This window comes from Trachinotus anak, unplaced genomic scaffold (genome assembly GCF_046630095.1).
Source record: "Trachinotus anak isolate AG129_WGS33_773 ecotype Australia unplaced genomic scaffold, CSIRO_AGI_Tana_v1 ptg000007l, whole genome shotgun sequence".
Lineage (NCBI taxonomy): Eukaryota > Metazoa > Chordata > Actinopteri > Carangiformes > Carangidae > Trachinotus > Trachinotus anak.
Genome location: NW_027273858.1, coordinates 18,346,311 through 18,372,497, shown reverse-complemented (window position 1 = coordinate 18,372,497; position 26,187 = coordinate 18,346,311). Strand labels below are relative to the sequence as shown.

At 41.5% G+C, this 26,187-nt stretch overlaps 1 protein-coding gene across 3 annotated transcripts in view; it reads right to left on the bottom strand.

The window, feature by feature from the left end:
* The window catches only part of macrod2 (mono-ADP ribosylhydrolase 2), a 388,659-nt gene that overhangs the window by 250,891 nt on the left and 111,581 nt on the right, over positions 1-26,187 (bottom strand). For all 3 annotated transcript variants that reach the window (XM_071481180.1, XM_071481181.1, XM_071481182.1), the window contains exon 4: positions 21,387-21,416. In XM_071481180.1, coding sequence (XP_071337281.1) covers positions 21,387-21,416 — 30 coding nt within the window. The remainder of the gene's footprint in view (positions 1-21,386; positions 21,417-26,187) is intronic.

Here is a 26,187-nt window from a genome sequence, read left to right as displayed (position 1 = left end):
GCATGCCATGTGTTCCTGTTACAGAAGAAACCTGAGTGCTTAGATGAGGGAACAAATTGCCTGTATCAATATGCATCGAGCACAGCGAAAGGGAGAATGGTGATGTTAATTATTTACTGAGGAAAATGTTGCCCTGTTGCTTTCACTGACAGGTCAGACTTCAAATGCTGAGACACTTAACGTATGCTGCTGCTGAAAAAAACATTACTGCCTCATCTCAGCTGCTCAATTAAAAACTCAGTATAACAACATCCTCAGCAAAAAAAAAAAAAGAGCACACCTTACTTAGGGACCAGACATATTTAAGACTGGTTGTTGTAAGACCACACAATCAAGCCAGTTGCTGCTTTTATACACACACACACACACACACACACACACACACACACACACACACACACATACTGGCTTTTAAAACTAGTTCTCAAAGGAGCTTAAAAGCACTAGAAAGCACCTTTTCTAACATAGCAAGAGCAGTTTCAAGGTCAGAGGCCAAAAACAAAGAAAGCGTTGTAGCTAAACAACGAGCTGACACTCACTGGCTCTGTTGAGCCAAGTGAAGCTGCAGAGTGAATACATCATTATTATGAAAAAAAATCAATTACAGCCACTTTAAAGTAAAAAGACTACTTCCTGACATTAATATTCAGCATTGACAGCATTGATGCTGCTCTTACTCTGGTATGAAATGTGGATTTTTTTATTCTTGCAAGTAATCTTTCATTTATAAGCTTACAAAAACTGTGGCTAAGATTCAAGTTAAGAGGCAGATCAGGTTTGGTGTTTTGTTTCATAAATAGAAAAACTTTTTTTTCATGGTGATACTGTTGTCTAGTGGAAAGCAACTAAGCTGACACGCTGCTTGATATTGTTACCTGGCGAATCACAGACAATGTCTCCAACGTCAAACCACCCAGGGCAACCTCCCTCCAGTTTCAGCTATCTGACTATCTTATAGCTATTGTTGAAACTTTTGTGAAAGATTTAGAAAGACATGGTGTAATGGATTTTGTATTGCTTCCTGCAAATTGCCAGGTGTTCAGGTTGAATTGCATGGTTTTTGTCTATTTCATTTTCACTTTGGTGTAACCCAGTGTGTGTGTGCCCAAACTTGTTCCAATAAATAGCCTCTTCCACCCTGCAGGAGTGGAGAAATCATTTATTTTATAGATTTCCTGCTTTACCATCAAGGATTACCCTCTTAACCTTAGCCTCTTGCTTCCTTATTGGCTTAGCTATTGATTGTCCTCCATCCACTCTTCTGCCTTCAAGGTGACCCATAACTAATAAACACTCCTGGAAAAGTGTGCCATGAACCAACCTAAAAACATGCCTCTGTTTGCTTTCTATGGCTGCCTCTGCTTATGCTTAGTTATTGAACATTCATCGAGCAGTGGGGATACCTTTCATTTGCTCTGACAAACAAAGGTTGATTGATTTACGCAAATTAGGTCAATCGACATGAGCAACAGTCTTATGCCATTTTTAAGGTCCCCTGGTCCTTCAGAAAATGTAAACAACCACATCAGATTAAAGTTTCCACAAGTAAACAGCTAATATTAGTCCAAAAAGATTGAGGACTGCCGAGCTGGTTAAAGTGATCTTGTGCTCTGTTTCCCCCCCTTTGCTTCCTAAGAGGGTCACACTGTGGAGTGTGATGAAAAGGGAACATCTGTCTCTAAAGTGTTCCTCAATTATCCACCCATTGTGAAGGATCGGCACCTGAGCAAACAAAGAGCTTCCATTATGCCATATTCACCAAAATCTCGACAGCACCTTTACACGCTGAGAGTGTGAGACTGAGAAAAGGGAGGAGTGAAAGAAGAAAGGGAAATATTGTATGGGAGCTCTAGAAGTTTCCGTCTAGTGTGCTTTTTAAACAAAACTAACAATGACCCTTAGTTACAAGAAACCTTTGCTCACCATCATTGTAAATGTCTCCCTCCTTAATGGCTCTTACAGCTGAGAGTAAGAAGACATGGCTGTTTGAGTTGTTTTGTACAACTCCGGATTCCCTCTTTTAAAATGAGCACCTGACCTGCTTCCACACTTTGGAGTGTCCTTTCCAGTGTAATGGTATTTTGCATAATGCCATTACCAAGCTAAAAGCATGAAATCTCTCTGCTTCAGTCCAGTCTTATAATTGCAGATAAAGCGTGTATGTACATATATGTGTGCACATAAGTGCACATGTGGGGGATGGGTGCAGGGTGAGTGTGTATGAGGGCGTAGCAAATTCAGATTCTCAAATTTTATCTGTGTGTGTGTGTGTGTGTGTGTGTGTGTGTGTGTGTGTGTGTGTGTGTGTGTGTGTGTGTGTGGTGGTGGTGGGTGGTACATTGGCTTGTTTATCTGCATTTCAAGACAGTACTAATGGTACTGTTGACGGTACTAATGGTGCTCTTATGTCATCCCAGTTGTTCATGAGCCAACAGTTATAGCTAATAGTAGATAGCTAGAGGCATCAACCTGATTGAGGACTAAACCACAGCTGTCAGAGAAAAGACTGATTCCAGAGTTTCGTATCTTTCCCTAAACACACCACAGGGAGCCTAGAAGAAGACCCTGACCTCGCTCCCCTCTGGCCCTCTGTGCCCTGAGCTCTCAAGACAGCTGCAACATTGATCTTCTAGGCTAAAATTTCAAGGGCTGAAAAACAATCTCCCTATTGGCAAATGCATGGCATAGCAGCCCGACTGTGGGGTCGTCAGTTCAGCGAGAGCCCGAAGGATGTGTGGACGGGTGGTGAAGGGCAGGAATGCTGGACAGGCAGAGGTGATAGAGATGTGCCCAGCAGGTTTTCCCTAAAGAGATCAGATGGCTTCATCTCTGACCAGGTGAAGAGGTCATCGTCACTCTCATGCCCTCTAACACTCCCTCACTCTGTACACTCTGTATACAGTAACTTAGGACAAGTGGGATTTAACATTTAGCAGCTTGTACACAGCATAGCATACTACTACATGTTCTGATGAATATATTAAACAAGGGGCTCACAACCCTTTTGTCTCTACAGATTTACAACTGTGTTCATAACACTGCTGTGCAGGAAGTAAGACTGGAGGGGAAAAGGGCTCCACGTACAGCACAAAACATTGCAATTTAAAGCAAGGCACAGCAGTTAAATCATTGAGATTCCTATTTTAGTTTCAGAGTAGCTTTTTAACACCACTGAACTTTAAATAATTCCTTTTACATACATTCTTCATTTAGAAATGTCATTAAGGCTTAAAAACATGAAGCTTCATGGTGAAATTACAGGTCTAAAATTCAGGGAGAAATTAAAATTCTGGCTCTGTAAAGCTGATTTTATCTTTTTCTCAATGTTTCTCTCAACATCATATCTCTCGCTGTTCCTGCTCTGTCTTAAAGTCCTGTCCAAATTATTACGCTGTCATTAACTGAGCAGTCTGAATTTATCATATAACATCTCTGCAGCCCAGTAGCTAATTTTATATATACATACACAATTTCATTTAAATAAGTGCTTTTCAGCCTTTTGACAGCCTCATGGTCCACCTATAAATAGTTCTACTATAATATTCATGGGACCACATTCAAAACCTGTTAAGTAGTAACCTTAGTGAGACATGAACTTACTGAATGGAAATATGTTTGGCTGTTCCCTGGTTTTTCATGTGCCCCTGTATATAGTGGTGTTACTGTTACATCACAGGAAAGATGAGGTTCAAAATATAGCAGATAATAATTTATACATAAAGACATTCTTTTTTACTGAGTTTTTCATATTTCATCTTGTTATCTCCAGGCATATTTACAATACAGAACAATGTGCTGTCTCCTTGTTAAAAATCAAATTACAGACGGCTAGTTGACAGTGACATACTACACTAATACATGAGGTGTTTATGTCATTGTGACTGGCGGTACAATAGTGATGCTTAGTGAGAAGCTACACATTTCACACAATAGTTTATTGCATTATAAAAATACCTTTGGAAAAAATAAATTAATGACACAAAACTACTGTAAATGATGTAACTGGTTAAAAGGATAGTTCAAAGTTCAAGGTTACAGGCCATTAATCATGTCAATTTATTGATTGAAGACAGATAGGCAGTCCTGTGTTAAGTAATCACCAAATCAACTTGTCAAGAACAAATGAGCAACAGCACACAAGGAGAACTAACAAGAACATTTTCTGCTAATTTTTTTAACCAATTCTTTTACACAGAATTACTTTGTTGTGTTTTCAATGTTTTACTTTCTTATCAGTATCACGTTTACAGGAGAGGGGGCTGCAATATGTGGTAATAAACCGGTCTGCTTTAAATGAACAAAGTTTCAAGAATCAGAGAGGTTTGAGAGAATAACCGGGCATCAGCATTTAAAGCTCTGAGTTTGTTGCCTCTGGCTTGGCTGGGTGTTCCATTGAACACAGTTGTCAGTGTTTGGTGGGTGGGAAGCTCACGTCCTTTGCATTTCACTGCATCTCTCACTGGTTGGTCAGGGCACCCGTGCAGAGAGCAGTGGGATCTGGAGCATAGTGTGAACGTCTGGACGCATTAGATCCTGCTGATGACAATAAAATCTGTTGTTGCTTTTGTGGACGGTTTTCATGAGTTGTCCCTTTGTGCTGTTCATTTCTGTCCAAAAAGCGTCTAACAATCAGAATACCTGTCTCAGCCTGTGTTAATACAATGATATAACTAACCCATATCACCTTATTTCAAAAATCCAACCTATTACTTTAACCTTCTGCATGACTATGTGTTATAGTGGGCTATACCCTAAAAAAATCTCAGTTAAGATGTTAAAGCATCTTTCAAAAAAACATATAACAGAGAGTGCAGGTGATTGGAAAAACTGAGATGTTCCCATTGTTTGATTCAAATAATATATAAGTAGGCTAGACAAGTACTTGAGAGACTGAAGAGCACTAAATTCTCATTTGTGGTGTCTGTCAATACAACTCAAGTGCACAGGACTGAGGCCTTTCCAGCTCCAATGGGGCTGAGCTGTGGGTGAACCTTGGGTTATCGCATATGTATAGGCGGCTTTGTGTGTATGTCTGGAGGATTCACTATGCAAAACAAAAACCCATTATTCAGCAATGAAGATTGTTTTATAACTCTCACTTATCTTGCACAGTGTTGTGATTTTGGAGGCCACTCACTGACCACAGCCAAGCACAAAGAGAAAAACTGATCATCAGTTCCAGTCACAATGTGAAGAATCAGAAATGCAAAAAAAAAAAAAAAAAGGCCTGCTTTGAGAATTTTAAATGCTCTGATTTCAGACAATTCTTTTACATTTTCCATAGCTAACCTTTTCTCAATCCATCTCTCTCTCTAATGCTTTCACTCACCATCTTCTCTCATCCTTTTTCTCTTTTTTGTCCCTGACAGACAGATCTATGGAGTGAGAGAGTTTTTGTCTGAGGCTGTCTTATCGCCTGTCTCAACCCCTCAGAGAGAAATTCCTTACCATTTGTTGAATACAAGTGTGATGGTGTGCGTTAGTGGCTCATCTGTGGCTGCACTTCCTCACCTGGCACTCATGTGATTAGATTTCATATCCCAGCCTGCAGCAGATAAACTCTATCTCCATCGGCCAGGCCCCTCAACATCAATCTGCCTTGCTGATGGCCTGTGTGGTGGAGGCAGTCTCATAACACATTCCTACCACCGTGCTTATGCATATTAATAAAAACACTGATGTTCTATGCAGCATGTCATTTTAGATAATTAAAAAAAAACATTTTATTATAAAATGATGTCTGCCTGCTTCCCAAGAGAGACAATCAAGCCCTCTTAAAGGGTGAGCACCATGCTGTTATATCCGAATGCTAGCACTTAGGGGTTCAGAGCCTGCCTCCAGCTGTAAGCCAGTCATGACGAGATTTTGAACTCTGCATGGAGCAAATCCACTATGTGCTTGGATGGAGGTGTGGTGGAGAAGGAAGTGGGGGAAGGAGTAGAGCAGGACAGAGCAGGTCTGTTTATTTATTATTCTCCTCTGCTTTAACGGCTCGTGACCAGCTAGCTTTATTAAACTGGGCTTTGAACACACACATAGCAGCACTAAAACTTCCTGATGGCTGAGAGGGGATCAATTCGAGCTGCCGCCTGCAGGAATTACAGCAAAGTAATAGTACTATCACACAGGTAGGCCCAGCCTGTGTTAGGGGTTAAATGGACCATTTAAATTCTTTAATCAACTTCTGTATTAGCTGCATGAGGGAAGTGCTGCTCCGATCAGATATATCCAGGTGCAGACACTTCCATGAATATCAATAAGGGGTTAAAGCTCTCACCAAAATGGTTACCATGAAAAACACTAAACAGACATTAAAAACAGACATTATCATTTAACTTCTGATAGCATGTTGGAGATTATCCGTTGGCACAACAATAGTAAAACTAGAAAATGAACATCTTTAATGCTTCTCCAAATATGTACCAAATTGAATTTCAATGGTATGGATTGTTTCATAAAGGTTAGATTTATTACTTAATATATTTTTAACTAAAATAATTCCACATAACTCACATTACTTACTCATCTTTGTAGTGATACCATTTCCTCCATTTCTTTCTGATTCAATGGGTTATTTTAGTTGACACTGGTAAAAGAAAATCTAGATACAACATACTATATATACCACTCAAAGTGCACATAGGGATGAAAGCTAATGCAAAAGACCTTAAATAACCCCTACATTTGTGAAACTTATAATATAATGTGCCTGTATTACATTTTACTGTAAGGTTTCTTCAAGCTGTTTCTAGTGTGTCTACCCACATTTGCATATATGGAGGGAGAGAATTAGAAAAGTATTGCAATATAATTTAATATAATACAGAATCAATATAAGCTACAACCTCAGATAAACCAACATCATTAGTTTAAAAACAACTGGACTAACAAAACTAAACTGGATCACATTTACAAACTAGTATTCATGGAAGGGCAATTGTATTGCAATGCATGACACTGTTTTTCTGTTGTAACGATTATGTTTTAGCCCCCATTATCAACAAATACTTTTAAAATTACTGATAACTGCTAAATGATTAGTGCTAAACAAGACAGTATAAAGGGTATCCACAACAAAGTAACTTTGGAACACATCTTTTACATGCAAATGTGAACATATAACAAAATGTGAGAACAACCAGTTATGATGTTATGATATGTTATAATAAGCATGTTTCTCCAAAAATGTTCTATTAATGGAATATCCAGGTTACAGGACTTTCCAATACCACAACCTGAAAAAAGGGGAAAAAATGTTTGTCATTTCCAAAGCAGGAAATCATCACATTGCTACAGCGCATGTAAATGCACTAAGTGTTGTGTACACTCTAAAAGCCCTCCCCCATTTGCTTGTTGACATCATGGTCTCCTCGACCCCCCGCCACCTCTGTAAATTGTGTTTCACGGCTTGAAGGTTACAGAGAAAGGCTTGTGTTTGCTGAGGAGGCCAGATTAGTGCTCATCAGTCGTGGTGTTTGAGATCCCCACACTGACCCTTGGGGCAAAAAGCCAAGCCGCTTTCACACTGCAGTACACGGGGACCTGAATGAGCCTACAGCGGCCCATTGTCACCACTCACCCAAAAGAAAAGATAGCAAATTGCCATGTCAGGAACTTTGGCCCTCATGCCAATATAATACACAGCCTTTGTCCCTCATCTCGCCTGTTAATATAAAAGGAGTCGCAAAGGGTATATGGTGCAGCTCAATTCTCGCTACAAAATAACAGCAATATGATTCGATGTAGGAGTTTGTGTAGGAGCTTGCTTCAGAGCATTTCATTTGCAACAGTTTGAATCGCAATAAAGATTTACATTTGATGCAAATGAATGCATGTTTAAAATGAAGGGGGCTAAAAGAGGGAGGCACACATGCATCTGCCTTTAGATGAGCAAGAATGTAAACAGATAGTTACAAACTGCCAAAGCTAAACATTTCAAATACCTTGTGAATAGACAACAGAAAAAGAAAAATCTGAGATTCTGCTTTGCCATGACAGTCAGGAGCAGATGAAAACAAATCCTTGGATATATGCTGAGATAAACAACTATGTTAAAGAAACATAGCTATGATCCTATAAGCACCGAAATCCCACTGAACCACAAACTCACTGGCTCAGTTTGCAGATATAATTTCTGTATCAACATTTTTTTTTTTCCCCTATAACTGTCCTAGCTATATTCTCAAGCTTCCCACTTCTCCACCTCCAGACCCAAACCGTAATTGACTTCAGGACATTTGATCATTTGTTTCTTTCCTTACTGAAGTAGCCAGTGAAGGTCAGGGTTTTAAATGCCTACCAGATGACATACATCATTAAGGTGGATTTCCTATTCTGCTTAGTAGCCAATCATGCAAAGGTAATTAGGCATTTCGGTCTGCATGAAGCTGACTGACCCTCAGATTAACAAGCTTTTGGAGTACAGTTGACTGGAGGTGAGAACTCTGTCGTTATTGCTCAGATGATGAACTAGGTTCTGTAGGGTTCGATGGCATTGAAACTGTGGTGATCCTCAGAGAAGACCACACTACACCACACACAGCTTACATTAACTGTAGACCTTAAACAAATTTCCACGCAACAGAACAAAAACTGTTAACAACTCATACTAAAGCACATAGAGCAACTCCAGTAATTAATAAAAAAATCAAAGGCTAATCCTGTCTAACACCTATGCCTCTGTGTGCTCTGCAAGTGAAATAAACCCTGCAACTGGGAAAGAGTGTTGAGTTAGAATTAATGAAATGTTAGTATGCACATTGTTTTTCCATCAGGTCTATTGGCAGTCTCACAAAAAGCCTCTGCATGTTTCTAATCAGCATGGTAGACATCCTAAATGGCAGCAATAAAAGCAAACAGATCTTGCGGGAATGTAAAAAGCTCCAGTAAAATAAAACGCATGATTTAATGACCATCTGTTGGGTGCCGGAGCAGACCTTGCTGCGACATGCTTTGTGAATGATCAAAGGCAGCGTCCGCATCGAGAGCGATTCACCTCAGGAGGCACGCTGGGGAATTAACAAGCCACCCAGCACAGATCCATTTTCCATGCAGTTTGGCCCTCTTGATTCTTGAACTGGTCTGCCTCAGTCTCACATAGACAAAAGGGGGGGTAAACAATGTAATATACACACAACAATCCAGCCCTACAAAATGTGAAGCTCCAAGCTAAACAGCTCCACACTTAAAAGTTTGAAAATCCATTTGTAGAATAAGCCAGCGGAACGATTCAAAAGAGTGGTGTATTATTAGGATTTTTTTTTTTTCCTTTCAGACTGGCCCTGCCATCGGCTGCTTATGTTTATGGCTTTCCTGAGTTGCTCTAAGAGTCCATTTAGGTGTTGGGGGACGGATGCCAAATGACCAATCAGCACATAAAAGAAGCATACACACACAGAGAGAGGCATGCTGATGTCCTCAGACAGACATTCCAAAACACTCGGCTCTTATCTCATCTAGGCTCAGTAAATAAAACATTTAACAGCTGCACTAGACTCAGGATTGCAGAGACAGTGTGGGCATACTGCTGGGTCCAGGAATAACACATAGAACACACAGAAACACAGACACTCACAGACAAGTCAGACTCAAACTTATATTAATACTCATAAGTTAATGCAAAGTTATAAACAGACCAAAAAAAGGCAGATTCTCAGGGGGACAACGAAACAGAGCAGCTATTCCGCTAGTGTAAGTCACGCTTCAAAGATTTACCATAAGGCATGACAAATCTCAGGTGGGACCCAGACAGATAGCATTCCCACACCAAAGCTCTCTACATTCTCAGCGCTAGAACGATTAACATACACATCCTTGGGCAGACATCGTCATTACTGCTTTGTTTTGCTCTCTTTACTTTCCGTCTTTCTGCATTGTCTTTTATCTCTCCTTAGTTATTCTTCATTTTTCACTGCCTGCCTGTCTGTCAGTAAGACTGTGCGCAGTATTTAACATGCTGAGGGGACACATGTCCACCCCAAACGCCACAGAACAAATTCGCTACGTTGTTTGCGTTCACAGCTCATTTGGCCCAATCCATGTTTTAGCATTCTGTTATTGTCACGCTTGGTGAGGTTTTCTCCACTGCCCACCGAGAGAGAGAAACACGTTCCAGGGGCTGTCAGCTGAGGCTCGCATTCACACTCTATCCTACAGTATTTCCTTCAGGCGTACTTTTTATGTGGTTCACAAAACAAAGTGTCTGAAAGCAGCTAATCCTAATCTGCCAGTGAAATTTGAAGAAGCTGATGCAGAATTTCAAATAATTGACAAAGGAGGAAGTGACTTTTGGAGGTGAAGGTGAAGTTGTTTGCAGAATTGGCATTAAGGTCAATTGTTTCCTCTGCTTTACCCCTATCTCACCCACATCTTGACCTTTAGATACAATCAGAGATCAGCACTATAGCTGTGTGTGCTTTGTCGCACCTATACCACCAAGATAGTCACATTCCCACATGTATCCCAGCCCTCTATCTTATTTGAGACCCCGGCCCCCCAATACTTGATTGAAGAGCCTTGGGAAAGTGTCAGTGTGGTGTTGATGACTCCAGCGGCCGTAGAGGTTGACGGGAAGGGACAGGGTCTTGCTTGCAATTTCACAGGTGGGACTGGCTGGTGGTGGGAATGTCCCAGCTGGTCTCAAAGGTCTAATCCCCCCTCGCTAGCAGCAGTCTATCCACCCACCGACTGTAAACACAATGGCTCCCTATGGTACTGAGCTGATTGCTGTTTCATCAGGGCCAGGACTAGAGTCAGTGGAGAGGAGCTGTGTCTCTCACTGTTTGATGAACTTGTTTATTTTTCCCTGCACATGGGAGGCCCAGAACAAACTGATTGGCAAGCATTGTGTTTATCAGAGGCTCAGAAAGCATTCCCAATGATACTGGACAGTCATTGCTATGCCAAAGGCACAGTAAAGAGCTTAATTAGAGCTTTCCGAAAATAATGTCTTGATACCACACCCTATAATGCCCATTATTACTGCTAAGTATGCTCCTCCATCAATGATGGCATGTGCTAATGCGAGTCTCACAGTTGAGAGCCAACATGTTTCAGTGGGCTCAAATAGCTTTACTGCACTCTCCCACTCAGAAATTAATCTTCTTCCCAGTAGACACCTCTGCACATGCCCAACACAAGACATATACCAGCATTAATTGGTTTGTGGAAACCGAAAACTCAATTTCTGAAACCTCTCTTCCTAAAGATTTGCTCCACAAATACACAGGTTTGCAAAAATAGATGACATGTTTAACTGATATTTTTTCACCCTACAAAACATGCTTATTATTTAATTGTAAAGATATTCAATCAATAAAACAGCCTGTGTATTTGTACTTGATTAAGTGTGGTCTTTGATGATGAGAGGACCTGTGTTTCCCTTATTCCTTTTCAGCTTTGCCTGCTACTTGCTCCTGTAGTGAAAATACATGAATATGCAAAGGAAAATTAGAAGACATTATGCAAACTGTTCTTCTCACTACCACCCACTACGTCTGACATCTGTTCTCCACCTCCATCATACTTTTTACTCTGCATATCCCTCTGTCCCTTCATAGCACCTTCCTCCTCCCTCATTTTTCCTCACCTTTTTTTCCATCTTCTTCAATCCTCCTTCCCCTCTCTCTCAACCTTTACGTGAGATACTGTGGCTCTCCTCTGAGATCTTTCTTCACACACATACCGCGGCTGCAGAGTGTGAGTGATAATGAAGTGGCTGGGAAAAGAGGATTAGGTGGAGTGGTGGGCATCATCCCTGCGGTATAAACGCTCATCTCTCCCTCAGGAAGGACACATGGAGCGTCTATCACCTCAGTCCAACTGGCTGTCTCTGTGTCACTCTCAGCTAGCATACTGGGGAGGCTGCTGTGGCCCTCAGGAGGCAACAGTGAGGGGGGTTAACGCAACGACGGGCCCAGCTCCTAGGGGACGTTTGGCGTTTCATCCTCTGACACCCGCCTGTTTATTCTGCACAGCCAGGCTGAGAGGAGCATAACAGGCACTGGGAAAGTGAAGATCTTCACCGGGGGAACAGGCTGACACAGACAGACGGGTAGATAGAGGGTGAGAGAGAGACGGAACAAGAGAGGGAGAGAGAAACTCCTCCCTGTCCCTGTGGTCTGACAAAAAGATGACAGCTTCCCTCTGGAGCTTGCTCTGCCCTCTCTGGGCTGAAACCTCACTTGTAGGCAAGTGGCCTGTCAGACACAGCTAACTAGGCTGCCCCATGAGAGATGCTGAAAGCTTGACAGTTTGTTACTAGTTGCCAAAAGGCCACCATAACAGGTCAGTCTCTGCACAGAAATGTCAGAGGTGCCACTAATCAGCCAGAAACCAGGTCTTTAGATATGCTCACGTGAATATTCTTCTGCACTCACTTCAACCTAAGACCCATTATCATCAGTGCACAGCCACACACGCAACCCTCTGATCTATATACCACCCTAATGCTAAACATTAGCTACTTGCAGTTAGCACTCTGCATATTTGTTCGTTTCTGCTTCTGCGATGCCTGCGATGTTTAGACAGCACAAAACCCCAAGTGCCCTGAAGTGTGAACATTTACCTCTGCTGTAAAGAAGGCAGTACAATAAAAGTTCATGAGCCAGCTATAGTTAACATACCAGAATGGTACATGGTACATTTACATCAAAATGAAATCAGCAATTATATAATTGTTGTAATTTAACAAAGCATGTGCTACCACACCTGTTTAGTGTTGTTGGCTTCCTCCCTTCCACAAGTTGTGTGTGGTCTCAAGTAAAGCAAAGAATGTGAACACTGAGTCCAAAGTAAACAACTCTCATATTTCATAAATCTAATAATAATCTAATAATTAAAAAATGCTAATATGTGAGTGTATGTACTGCATACAATATTAATTAAAACAGGAAAATTATTAATTATTTGTTTGTCCAAACTAAATGGCTGTTCCAACAAAGTTATTCTGCCTGGCCTGGTGGCTGTTTATTGATTTAATGGCTCTGCTTAATGGCAATGTCTAGCTAATTTCTTCCATTGATCTCCACTGGTTCCTCAATTACCTTCACCACTGTTAGATATAGAGAGTAGTTGGCACGAAGGGAACCCCTGTGTTAAGGAATTAAATTCTGTTTTACTTTAAAGCAAACCAGTAGTTTTCATGCTAAACTTCCTTCACATTTCACAGAGTTTCAGTTCTCAGTTCAGTTTGGACATCTCAGTTTCTCTTTACTTTTTGTGTCCTGTCTACCTGTCTGTTACTAGAAGCTTCTTATCTTCCTAATATATAGTTTGCAAGAATTTCTCGGAAGTGCCATCTGAGTAAACACTTTGAAAATAATAGGGTTTCACATGATTGGTATATTGGCATGTCGGTGGCCTCTGAATTGTTTGTGAGCATGTGGCTAAGCTCTCTGAGCCTCTTGTGATGTCCTTGTAGCAGCCGTGCCACAATTGGTGAGACTATAGGATGGGGTAGTGCCCTGCTAAGAACTGTCCCCGTCTGTCAAATCTCATCACTCCATCCTGCATTGCTGGGGGCAGCGGGACCAGAACTGACCACTGAGTCAACTGACAAGACAGCTCAGCATCTAGTTATCCCAGAATAAGAATCACTCACACACTCTCTCACACACATGAGCACACTAACTCACTTTAAAATTCAGACAGACACACAGACAAGCCATCACGCGAGCAAATGCATGCACAGTCACATGCACACATATACGTAATACACACAGACAAATGCATGCAAAAGAAAATGGACAGACCAAATGCAAGATCTACCCCCAAAGAGCCATGACAAAGCCCATGTTGGACACAAATGTGCTCTGACACTGGGGTTGGTAATGCTTTGAGTTGTCTAAAATCTCAACAACTGACCCAGAAATACTGGTGCACAGAGGGATTGGTGGGGTGGGGGTGGTGGGGGGTGGGGGGGTCGTGTGATGCAATGTGGAAGAGAACTAAATTGACGCTTTCTTGCCCACTTCTCAGGCCCTGTGGTGGTATTCTTGCTTTGTGTACAATGAGGAGAGACAGGATAAGTTGGACTGGGGTGCCAGTCCTTTGTTGTACAAAAAGTGAATTGCTAAGTGGTTGATATATACATAGGAGTGATGTGGGATTGCAGAATATCACTCTTCTTGTCCCCTAACTTAAGTCAAAGGCCACCTTAATTTCCTTTTAGAGAGAGGAGAGAGAGAGCACAAAACACAGCGCGAGAGGCTGCAGAGGTCAAACACAAAAGAAAACAAGCAGTTGCAATATGTTTATAACAGCAGCCCTGAGGGAAGGGGAGGATCTGACTGCAATATCACATATTTATTCTCAACTAAATGATTCTGAGAAGTCAAGATGGTCTACTGTATGTTTGTGTTGTTCCCTTGCAGGCAAATTCAAAAACATGTGCATATGCAGAAAGATGCATGCATAAATGTACACACTACAACTTTCAAAACAGAAAGAATTGCTCAGACAATAGTTTTATAATCATTTCAAAGTCTTTGTACTTTGTGCCTAGACAGTAAGCCAAGATGTTACAGAACTCAGAGATTCCCTAGACTCAGCTGCCTAGAGGCTTGGCTATTGCCCCAAGGTTTTGAGCTGCAGATGACAGAGCTAGCATTTCAAACTGATAAGGCTCCAGACTTTCTCAGTCCTGGTTCAATATATGATGGGAGAGTTTCTAGAGGAGTGAAGTCCTCCACTTCAAATGACCCCTCAATGGCAAAAGGCAGAGAGACTCTGTCAGTCTAAAAATTATACTGAAAATAGGTGTGTAGGGTACTGTGAAAAGTCTGGTACAATTCTCCATCACAGAGATACAACCCCTTTTTCCCCTCACTGCAAGCTCAGACAGGCTGAAAACTGCATGTTTCAATATGCCTTAAGCCTAAGGAAAAAATATGCACCTTTACCCTGTCAATAGCAGCCTTGTAGTCAAAATCAAAAGCACTTGGAATACACATTACCACTAATTCATTCAAATTATAGTGTAAAAAAATGTTTTACACATGCAGTAAAATTCCACTGTCAAGTACAATCAACAACAGATTAAAATATAATGTGCATTACAGTATACAGACACTTTCTGAAAGCTCTGCATTACATATATACACACTCTAGAGTGGTTTCCAGGAAACTGTCTATTCAACAGCAAAGTGCAACTGTGAGCATCAGAGGAGAAATGTCTTTTTGAGTAAGCATATCTCTGTCTGGTCCTGGTTAGCCCCACAAAGCCTGCTACAGCACGGCCAGACACAGAAAGCTACACGCAGTTTGATATGCTGATGCGTGTGCTGCGTAAAGTTGGGCCCTCACCCACACTGCAGTGCCAGAGATCAAGTGATGCCGTCAACTACCTAATGACATGACTGCTGCAGGCAATGGCCGGCAGCTTGATTTATACATGGGGACGGAGATGAATGATTCATAGGCTAAGAGAGGGATACCAGGACATGTGGCAGCTATATGCCCTTCTCGCTCGCTCTTGTTCACAGATACACACCTCTCCATAAATCCCTTGGAGCACTCTCTTATGTCTCATAAGCTTAGCATTACACAACTGACCAGTCCTGTTACCACTGCTCATAATCTTTCACTCTCCCTCCTTTTGTCTCTATTTTTTTATAACTCTTCCTCCTTCCCTCTAGTGTTCATTGACTCCCTGCCCTGACCGGTCCTTCATCCCTTCCCATTGTAATACAATCCTAATCCTAAATATGGAAAAATGAATGGCCCACTCTTTCTGCATCAATTAGTCCATCCATCACGGCTGATTTTTTTTTTTTTTTTTTTTTGGGGGGGGGGGGGGGGGGGGGTTCTCTGTGGTGGCAGTTCTTTCACGCTGAAATGCAATTTACTTCAGTATTAAGGTACCGCACACTGCAGTCCACCCGATGACCTTGTCCTGCTAATTTCAGTGGAATGCCCTCTAAATTACGTCATCTCTGTAATAATTGGGTGAAATGATCTGACAGCATGGGGGTTCTTCCCACATTTCAATTTTTCAGTATGATGACTGATGTTTCCCTTTAGCGATGCACCAAGATGTCACTGTACTTGACATAATTGCATATGTAGTAATGGTCCCTTTTTACCAGCTTCCATTAAAAATGCAGGCAATGCTCTAGATCATACTCTTGCTGAAGAACATAGAATAAACTTTTGTTGATACAAACTATAAATAGATCTACTTGCCAAAGATATGCTTCCTTGCATATCATGCAGTCAGTAAACTGGGTTACAGATTTAATAAAGGCAAGCCAACACTTAAGCTTACAGTGAAGTGTTAATGCACAAACTCACTTAGAAGTGCATTACAATGGGGATGTGTAGCGTTAAGTTGTTTTATAATTTTACTAAGTAACTGCAATTTACAAAATGACTTCTCTGCTTATGCAAGAACGAAGCCAATTCAAATAAGGATTTTTTTTTTTAATTTTAATTATTTAAATGAATCAGTGGCTAAAGCCAATGCAAGGGTACACTGCCATATCTAGATGACACTATGAAAAGCAACCGTGAAAAGCACAATTGCAAAACCCTGACCTGAACACAACCTTCTGAAATGAAAGGCAGAACTATTTACTTTAAATGACACAGTCAAAGACAGAAAGAGAATACAAATGTATTTGTGCCGTGAGTGTACCTCATAAATAGTTCCTAACAGCAGGGGTAATCCCAAAGAGGACATACACAAATTTATATCAGTGCTGTCTAAAACACACTTAAAAAAAAACACGCACACACAAAACATTACAGTACAAATAAAAGGTGGACCTAGATCAGAGTGTCACTAACTGCCTGCTAAATACGAGGACATAAATAAATCCCAAGGGTACCATGCTGACTCGGGAATCTTTGCATTCAATTTATCATTTTACAATATTTAGGCTACTCCATGGGGAAATACACTATTCTCTGTCATAAGTTATGCTAATGGCTGCTACTACCATCTGCGAACTGAGGACCATCATTCAGGCATAGTGTGCAATCTATGAGTTAGGAGACTGATGTGTCATTTTTGAGTGATTAATCATATAGGGGAGTTCTGGTGCTTCCAGAGAGCTGAGGCGCCTGTCACAGGGACCAAAGGCCACCTAACCTAAACCTAGGACAGCCTCAGCACTGTCCTATATCTCGACCTCCCCTCCCCCTGCACAGAGCACCATGCCCCCGCCCCGAACAATCTACTCAATAAACACGCCTCGGGCTGGAGCCAGACAGAGGATAATGGTTCACCTGGAGGTGACAGGAAAAGAAAACAGAGCTCTTTGCATAACGAATGGCAATAGAGATAAGCACAGCGAAGCACTTAGGAATCTTGATAACGGATTACCCAAACGTCCGAGACTGGATACATTTTCTTCTGTTAGGCCGGGTGGAGAACTCTGCTGTAGTAAGAGCCAGTCCAGCAGCTACGGCATTGTTCTGCTGAAATTGAAATGCTGATGTTGTGTTTCTATGGTCAGATAAATTTATTGTAAACACATATACTCACATTTCAGCCAAAGGTCACGGCTAGGACGTTGTACTCCTGTTAATTATATCTGTAATTTTCAAGCATCTGTGTGCTCATCGTTTTCTCGGCAGAGCCACTGAGCTTTGCCTTGTCATGTCATTGTGACTCCACATTCGATGACATCTTTAGCTGGGGCAAAGAACCACATGAGCACTACCACAGCCAGGCCTAATCACAGCAAGCATAATTAATCCCATATATTAGAATGTGTTGGTACTTGCGATGACTCACACCACTGTTTAGGAAACTTATGAGGGAGGAGAGCTGGGGGCATTCAGCACTACAGCCTATGTTATGTAAGCAATGACAAAGGCTGGTGAGTTCAGTGAGCGTTAGCAGCCCGTGGCTAAATTAGCCCGAGTCAGGATGTACAAAACAACCATGCATGTGCCCCGCTGCTTGACTGGAGCAGAAGAAGGAAACCCAACCTGGGAAGAACGATTTGTTTGGGTGGTCTAGTTAAAGCCTAGTGCTAAATGGGCAATGGTTCTGGTTTGAATGCTAATGAGCCAATTCCCCTCCTGGATGGAGACATCAAAGGCAAGCGGAGCTCCCTCTCTCTAGCTACACAGGGCTTCATGGTATCATTACATGGCTCAATGTGTGCTTGAATGCTTGTGTTTGCGTCTGTACATGTGTGTCAGTGGGTGTGTGAGAAAGAGGCAAATGGGGGGAAAGGAGAGACAGTCAACATGATGTTTACATTAGGTCTATTCTTATGGGACTGTGCCACCATCCAGCCTTACAGTGACACACATCACATGAGCAACCTGGTACCATTCATAATTACCCTCTATTCACAGAGGCCTCATTTAGCATGCTATTATCAGAGATCATTGTTATTTCCCTCTATGTGTGTATGGAATCCCAGTGAGACCAACATGTCTAACATTGATAACAGTGCTATTTTAGTTAACCCCATTGCGCACATAATACTGAAGACATACAACCCTGAGAGAATTCCTATCAGTGATTTCTAAGGATTTAATAGAGCATCAGGGCATAACAATCTTTTTCTGTCTCCATAACTAATTCTAGGAATATAATGTTTTTTTGGGGGGAGGCAGGACAAATCTCACCCAGGGTTTTATACTTTCACTTACTTCCACCTTATTCACACTGCTGTGGCCGAAAACCAACAGAAGATTTTGCTGGTTTACTGTGACCACATATCATATGCATTTATGTTAAGATATACAGAGGTGAAACTTTTCTCTCAAAAGATACCTACACATACGGCAGAAAAATAAGAAAAATCCTCAAAGCCATTTAAAGTCAGGGGGACTTCCAAAAGTAAGTAGGTGGTAAACTAACTTTCCATACATAAACTTAAGACTTTGTCCATTTTTCACACACTGGCAGAAGGCCCACCTCGAGAGCTGTGAGAACTAAACATGGCTCAGGTGTGTTAGGCCAGCATGATGGATCATCCTGTTGTGAAGCTGCCCCTCTGCAGAGCCCTGAGAAGACAGCTGGGAGATAAGGAGAGCCCTGTATGAGAGCACATCTCCTCTTCACATCGATCCTTGCTGCCACCAAGGCAGGAGGTCTTCACATGCCAAACCACAGATAGAAGTAGTGGGAGGGCCAGGGTGAGAACAGAGAGAACAGTTTTGCAGGTTTAGCAGCCACCTTCAAGTGATAAAGACACTGGAAGATAAAACTCCTCTTGGCCTCGTGCAGATAAAAGACAAATGGTGTAGAGCTTTGTTTTGGGGGAAAAAAATAACATTTTCAGCTCTCTGGTAGATAGTGGTTATCTCTCCCAGGTTATAATCATCTCCTCAGTCTTTAGCATGGACAAAATATCAAAAACAAGCCACACAAGAATGTACACATAAGAAATAATAAAACAGCACAGATTTGTTGTGGTCATTATTAACCAGAGAAAATGAGTCCTAACATTTTAAAGTTAATTGACCTTGTATCTTGTGCCAGTAACTTGGCAGGAATAGCATCGCTGGAAGTCAATTAAGAAGGAAAGGAGGCTTTGCTCTCAAAAAAAAAAATGGCACTAGCTACAATTAGAATTCCTCTGGAGTTAATAAGCACAGCTGCAGGTCACAATCAACTGAAATGTTTTCTTGCTAAGTATGACATTAATTGACGCAAGAGATCTTGTGCTCCAGTGTTGACAGCCACAAATTCAACAATATTTCTGCTGCTGCTGTGTCGAAAAGGAGCAACCTGAAATACCCTAACACCTATTATCAGCCAAAGATGAACCTGAATCAATCATCAAGGCTGTGTGTTCTGAGATTCAGAGAACTGTAAAAAGGTGATTTGCCACAAAATAACAATAATGAAAACATAATAGCAAAGAAAATTGCTTCTTGTGTTTCTCTGTACGTGGAAAATCAATGAGAGAGAGAGAGTTGACGGCAGCAGAAACAGACACCAATCAGAAGGACAGTGTACCCTGCTTTACAGGGCCTGGCTTGGTTATGGAGACGCTTGTTCGTGACCTCTGATCTCAATCACAGAAGTTCTTTAGATGGCAGTGTGCTGAGGGCCTCTCCATGTCACTTATTCAGATCGGGATGCCGCAGTGCTATCTGCTATGCAATAATGGCTGGAAAGTTTGCAGTCTGAACCATGTCTCCAGACAAGATGAGGGCCACTCCAGGCTCCATGGTTAGATGTGAATAAGATTTCAACAGCTCTGTGTACACTCTAATGGACGCCATGCGCACTGAGTAGTTAACTATGCTGTGGCTTTGATGTTGCTTTATGCTCATCTCCTGCCTCCGATGACTCAGATTTCATGCCAGGTGTTCACATCCTAATAACTAGCTAAATAAATACATACAGAAATAAGTGCCATCCAGTGGAGTGCGTAACTCTGTCCTAACATACAGCTCTTCTATAAGAATAAATTATTTCTAAAGTACTGTATAGAATGACTATGTACTTAAGAGGAAAAATGTGACAGATAAAATGATGACCAGTATCAGATTTTAATTAGCCGCCTACATCATCTATTTTTTGACTGTGCAATTGAAAAAACACAACTATGACTTAATGAGTATAGGAATTATACAAATACACTGAGCATAGACAGGAAATATTTGGCACACTGTAAATGTTAGTGAAGGAGTTATATATTAAAGAAAGCTGCAAAATGTCTCTTTAACTCTGAAAAAAATAATAACGCTAGAGACCTACAACACACACTGTTAAAAAACATTTTCACAGATATATGGAATATATTAGATAGCTGTATTAGATAAATAGATGTGGCCATTCCTAATGTGGTGGTTGGGATCACCCTGTAAAGATGAGGGCTGTCAGGTGACAGTGGCACATTCAAAGTGACGGCCAACACAGATGGATAAACAGATAGGGCTGAAGCAGTGACCTTATTTCACTGTCATACAATTCTCACATATCAATTATTCCCAAATAGACTAGAAATTAACATTCCACATCTAACTGGGTGCATTTTACCCCAATTCATCTTCTTGTGGTGAAGAATGATTATTTCCATCATGTCACTGTAAAAGTCAAATTCCAGAAAAGAAGAACAGGAGCAGGAGCTTTGTACTGGAGTTCCCTACCCATTATTCCCACACCACGGTCGGCTGCCTCAGATTTCCTCCGCTGCTTTGATGATAATGTTCTTCGGCAGGCCGCTAAAGTAATGACCATCTCTCAGTGTGGCACAGTGCAAGGTTGCTCTGCACTACGCGCTAATGTTTTGGCCTCACGTTCAGCCACATTTAACAAAGACACTTGAAACAAAATAGACACTAAAGTCTTCAATGAACCCTCAAGAGAATATATAAGTGCCATATACCAGATCTGATAAATGCAACTTTAATTGCTTCAATGTCATAGAACAAACCATGAGATGATATAATGAGAAACAAAGCTCACTCACCTCCCCCTCCTCCCAGAAGACTGGAGTTTGCTGAAAAGAGGGAAAAAAAGAGTCAGTAAACTTCAAAGAATAAGCAAATATGGATAATTCAAGGGTCAGCAATATCTGGACATTTTAGTTTAGATTCTTTCACCGAGTCCGATTTTCCATAAATACACATGTCTTTACACCTGTAGGCATAATATATCAAATGTCATTTATATCACCTAATGAATAGAGCTACCACTGAAAAAGTGACTGAGATTGTCAACAGAACGAGCTGTTAAATGTGTAATCACACATTTGAATATCTGTGTCCAGCAATACAAGATTTAGCATTTTGTGGGTAGCTTCCAACAACACCACAGTCATCCAACAGTACCAAGTAACGAGAACGTCATCCAATAGCTTGTTTATCACATCTCCAACACACAGAAGTGATCATTGTGTGTGGCAGCGTTTTTTTCTTTGAATATTAGCAAGTTGGCAACAAACGTGTGAGTCAGCAGCTAATTTAAATATACACTGCTTGGCAGATTTCCTCCTTGGCAACATGACAAAGGTTATGCTCAATAACACATGGGGTTCATTAAAAACAATTAACAGTGGCCCATAGCTTGAGACAGTTGTATCTACTGCTGTACAACAGGGACATCCAGATTCCACCACGGCTCGGTGGGGTCTGCTTGTTTCTTTATGAAACATGTCTCACAAACCAGTGAACATGATCTGAGTGAAGCTGCTCAGTACAAGGCTTGTGATCTTAAAGAGTAAGGCTTCGGTCTCACACGCGATATAGATATGACAACACACTCAGAGTAAAGCCTAGTCACATTATTCTGTTGTCAGCTTTAAGACAGTTTACTGTGATATTTCTACAACCTGATTGGAGTCCACCTGTGACTGATTGGACATGATTTGGAAATGGACACTGCACACAGTCTCGCAGCTGACAATGCATATCAGAGCCATGAGGTGGAAGGAGCTGCCTGCAGAGCTCAGACAGGATTGCATCGATACAGGCTACAAAAAGATTTCCCAGATCGTTTGAGTGTTGCAGTGATGGTTGTCCTCCTGGGAGTTTCTCCCTTCTCCACACAAGATCTCTGGAGCTCAGCCATAGTGACCATCAGGTTCTCAGTCACCTCTCTTACCAAGGTCCTTCACTCAGTTTGGCTGAGCAGCTGGTTTTAGGAAGAGTCGTGGTTGTTCCAAACTTCTTCCATTTCAGAATTACGGAGACCACTGTGCTCTTCAATGCAGCAGAAGTTTTTCTGTAGCCTTCCGCAGATCTATGCCTCAACACAGTCCTGTCTCTGAGCTGCAGCTCCCTAAACATGTCTTGGTTTTTGCTCTGATATGCATTATCAGCTGTGAGACCTTATATAGACAGGTGTGTGTTTTTCAAATCATGTCAAATCAATTAATTAAACTGACCACAGATGGACTCCAACAATCAAGCTGTAGAAACATCTCAGAGATGATCAACAGAAATGGGAGACATCTGAGCTAAATTTGAAGGGTCATGAATACTTATATCAGCGTGATATTTCAGTTTTTTCCTTTTTAATACATTTGCAAAAATGTATAAAATTCTGTTTTCACGCTTTCATCTTTATTGGATATTCAGTGTAGATTGATGAGGGATGGCTTTTTTTAGCATAAGGTTGCATCATAACAAAATGCAAACACTCATAGTATGACTTAGCCCTGTATAGTTTATGTAAATCTTAAATGTTGACCACAGTTTACCGGTTCAGCAGAAGGTAAAATCAGTCTGCCACTCTAAGTGGAGGGTGCATCATTAAAAATGAAACAATTTTCATTTTGCTCTGTCAGTTAGAGACATCCACTGCACATAAGAGGAGAGAGATTAGAGGGGATTTGAAATATGACTGTTAATTTCAGTGTTACTGAAAGAAGGTGTGTTTGAAGTGTAGTTCATACAGAGGGCATTGGAAGAATCATACACTGCAACACAACTCTAATGATCTTCAGTTCCAGCAAAAGCACTGGCTATCATTAGCAGTGAACACTGTCCCTGTTAAAAGCTTATTATTTCTCAAAAACATTTTGGTGCACAGGCAACAAATAGTGAACGCATAGTATCAGGAAGAGCTCTCCAATCAAAGCACAGTCCTGTGGCTCTTTTTTTTTTTTTTGCCTGATTATGTGTAGAAGGGGACCTTCTGGGGTTCACTCAGTTTCCACACCTTTCTGTGGCACCATTATGTCTTTGCATTGTTCTCATTTGAGCAACACACATGAGTGGGCACAGGGACAAAGAAAGCTTTCCCTCTGCAGCATTTGTTTCATCAAAGAGCTTTTGTTATGCGTGTGTGTATGTGTACGCACATACATTATGAGCATAACATGCACACACAAAAAACAGCAATTCAAACAGAAGTGTACTGACAATCCACTGTCATGTTTACAATAGCACCTCTCCAGGTTTTTCTGTGATGAAAATGATGCTCAGGCTCTCAGGCTCGCTTTTGTTTAGCTCTGGAATCTGTCAGCTATCAACAGTAAGCACACAGCTCACATGTGCATCCTTTCCAGAACAGCCTTTTATAAAACAGGTGTTTGTTCATATTTGAAAACCACAGATAAATGTGGTGAAATTTTTTTGCCTTTAGGGTAAATGCTTAGAAAGATGCAGTATAAACATGCTCAAGAGTATTTTTGGTATGTGTTAAGATTGTTGTCATTTATCTATTATCAGTACAATAACTGTGATAGTTTCAGTGCCAGTTCAAAGCAAGCTAATAGTATGCTAGTTTTCAGCAAAGTCTATCATCCTTGTCTAGTCTCCTGGGGAGTCTTCCTATTCCTGAGCTATTAAAACACTGGGGTTTAATTACCTGACATTATGGAAATGTATACCTGAGGGGGGCGCTTCATTTACTCCACACCTAATCAGAGATTGGAGATGTGGTTGCTAATCAGTCTGACACAACTCTCCTGTGTGTGTACGCATGGAAGGTGGGGTAGTGGTGATGGGGGTAGTCTGGAGGTTGAGATGTTAGATGCTCTCTAACCACATGTGACTTGGTGTGATCACGGCAATCGCCCACTGGGAGATGAAGAGCGTTCGACAGCCATCTCATCTCTGCAGTGTGTTTGATAAATATGGAACTGGGGATGGGTAAAAACGCTGCTTTATGCCTTTTCATTTCCTCTCTCCCTGCATCCTCTCGTTTAATGATCAGAATGTCATGACACATGTTTTGGCAGTTTATCTTTAGGCAGACTGTGCTGCTTATGCACACAAAATATCTGTAACCTACAGAGTCAGTGAGCTCACCCCACAGAGATTCATATCATGGGAGACATTAAATCCCAAAATGTCTGGGGACTTACTTTAACAATCTGTCTTTAAGCGTGAGACAAATAAGAAACAGCTGCTAGAGGAGCAAACCTTCAGCAGCAGCAGCAGACCTACACTGTGGTTATCAAAGGTTGTGAGGTTAGTCAGTACGACTTGCCTGAAAAGTGCTTCAATTATCCTGAGTGATGCATATTTTATAGTGTGTGTATTAATTATAAACTAGCTCTCCTTGCTGTTTGTGCCTGCCGTGGGCTCAGTGTGGCTATCTTGTGGTGGATCAACACATTTCTGCCTTTAGGGAAACAGTAGGAGAGCCAACAATTAGTATTATCAGAAGTCCATTATCTGTTTCCTCTACAGTGGCTCAGCGCCTACATGTGGAGTTTTCTTTTTGAATATGTGTTTAATGGGTTTTTGACTTTGCCATCCTTTTTCTAATGTCTGCCAGCGTGTGACCCATAGAGAATTTCATGAATCATTTTTTCTTCAAGGCCAGAATAGATCACATCTCCACCTCTAAAAACAACCACAAGGATCCAATCACTTTAGACAAAACACTGCAGTGAGCTTTTGGGTTTTAATATTTCAGAGAACCAGAATATTTCTTGTAGTAGTAAAGATGAGCCTTGAAGGTTTGCCAATGACCCAGTTAATGAGAAGAAAGAGGAAAACCAAAGGAGCAGGCTATGACTTGGAGTTTGTCAGGAGTGCTGCTGAGAGTGGTCCCAGTAGTAACCACAACATGGGCCATAAATCTCAGCGGAAGGGCTCCCCAGACGGCCCAGAGATGGCAGGTCATTAGGAACTGCTGGTCCACGGCATTAGGCTGGCCCATCAAACACATGCCTACACTGTCACTGCCAGAACACCCACTTCCTGCCTGCCCTTTGAACTCTTAACCCCCACAGCAACCTCATATATCCCTCAGCCAATGACAATGCAGCGGGGCCAATGCTGTGTATTTTCACAGCAAGAAAATATTGATAACAGAATCCTAGCCAGAGTGTGACAGCCACAGTTTATGAATCGTGGCACTGCGTCAAGAAGCCAGCACAGACACAAACACAGTGGAAAGGAGTGATGAAACCCCACTCTTGTCTCAGTGTGACCATATATTTGCAGAGCATTCATAAAAGTGGCTGGTGTGCACTTCAGTGTGAGCCCTGTGTATGCAGAAGGCAGTGAGGCATGGATCTGGGTTGTGTGTTTGGTGTCGTCAGCAGAGCCCTAGATCATGCAGTTAAATGGGAAGTGCTAGTGCATAACCACAAAACCTCAAGGCAGTAAACAGATCCACTGTCCACCTTCTGGTCCCTGCAACCTTAACCGAACCCTTTAAATATGCACCTTCAAATACACACTCACCTTATCCTGAGCAGACTCTCACATGCTTCTCAATAAGCCCAGAGGTTAATAGTGGAGTCCACTGTGACTCTGGGATAAAAGGTGTGGCACAGAAACTAATAAAAAAGTTTTATGGTTCAGGTTGCC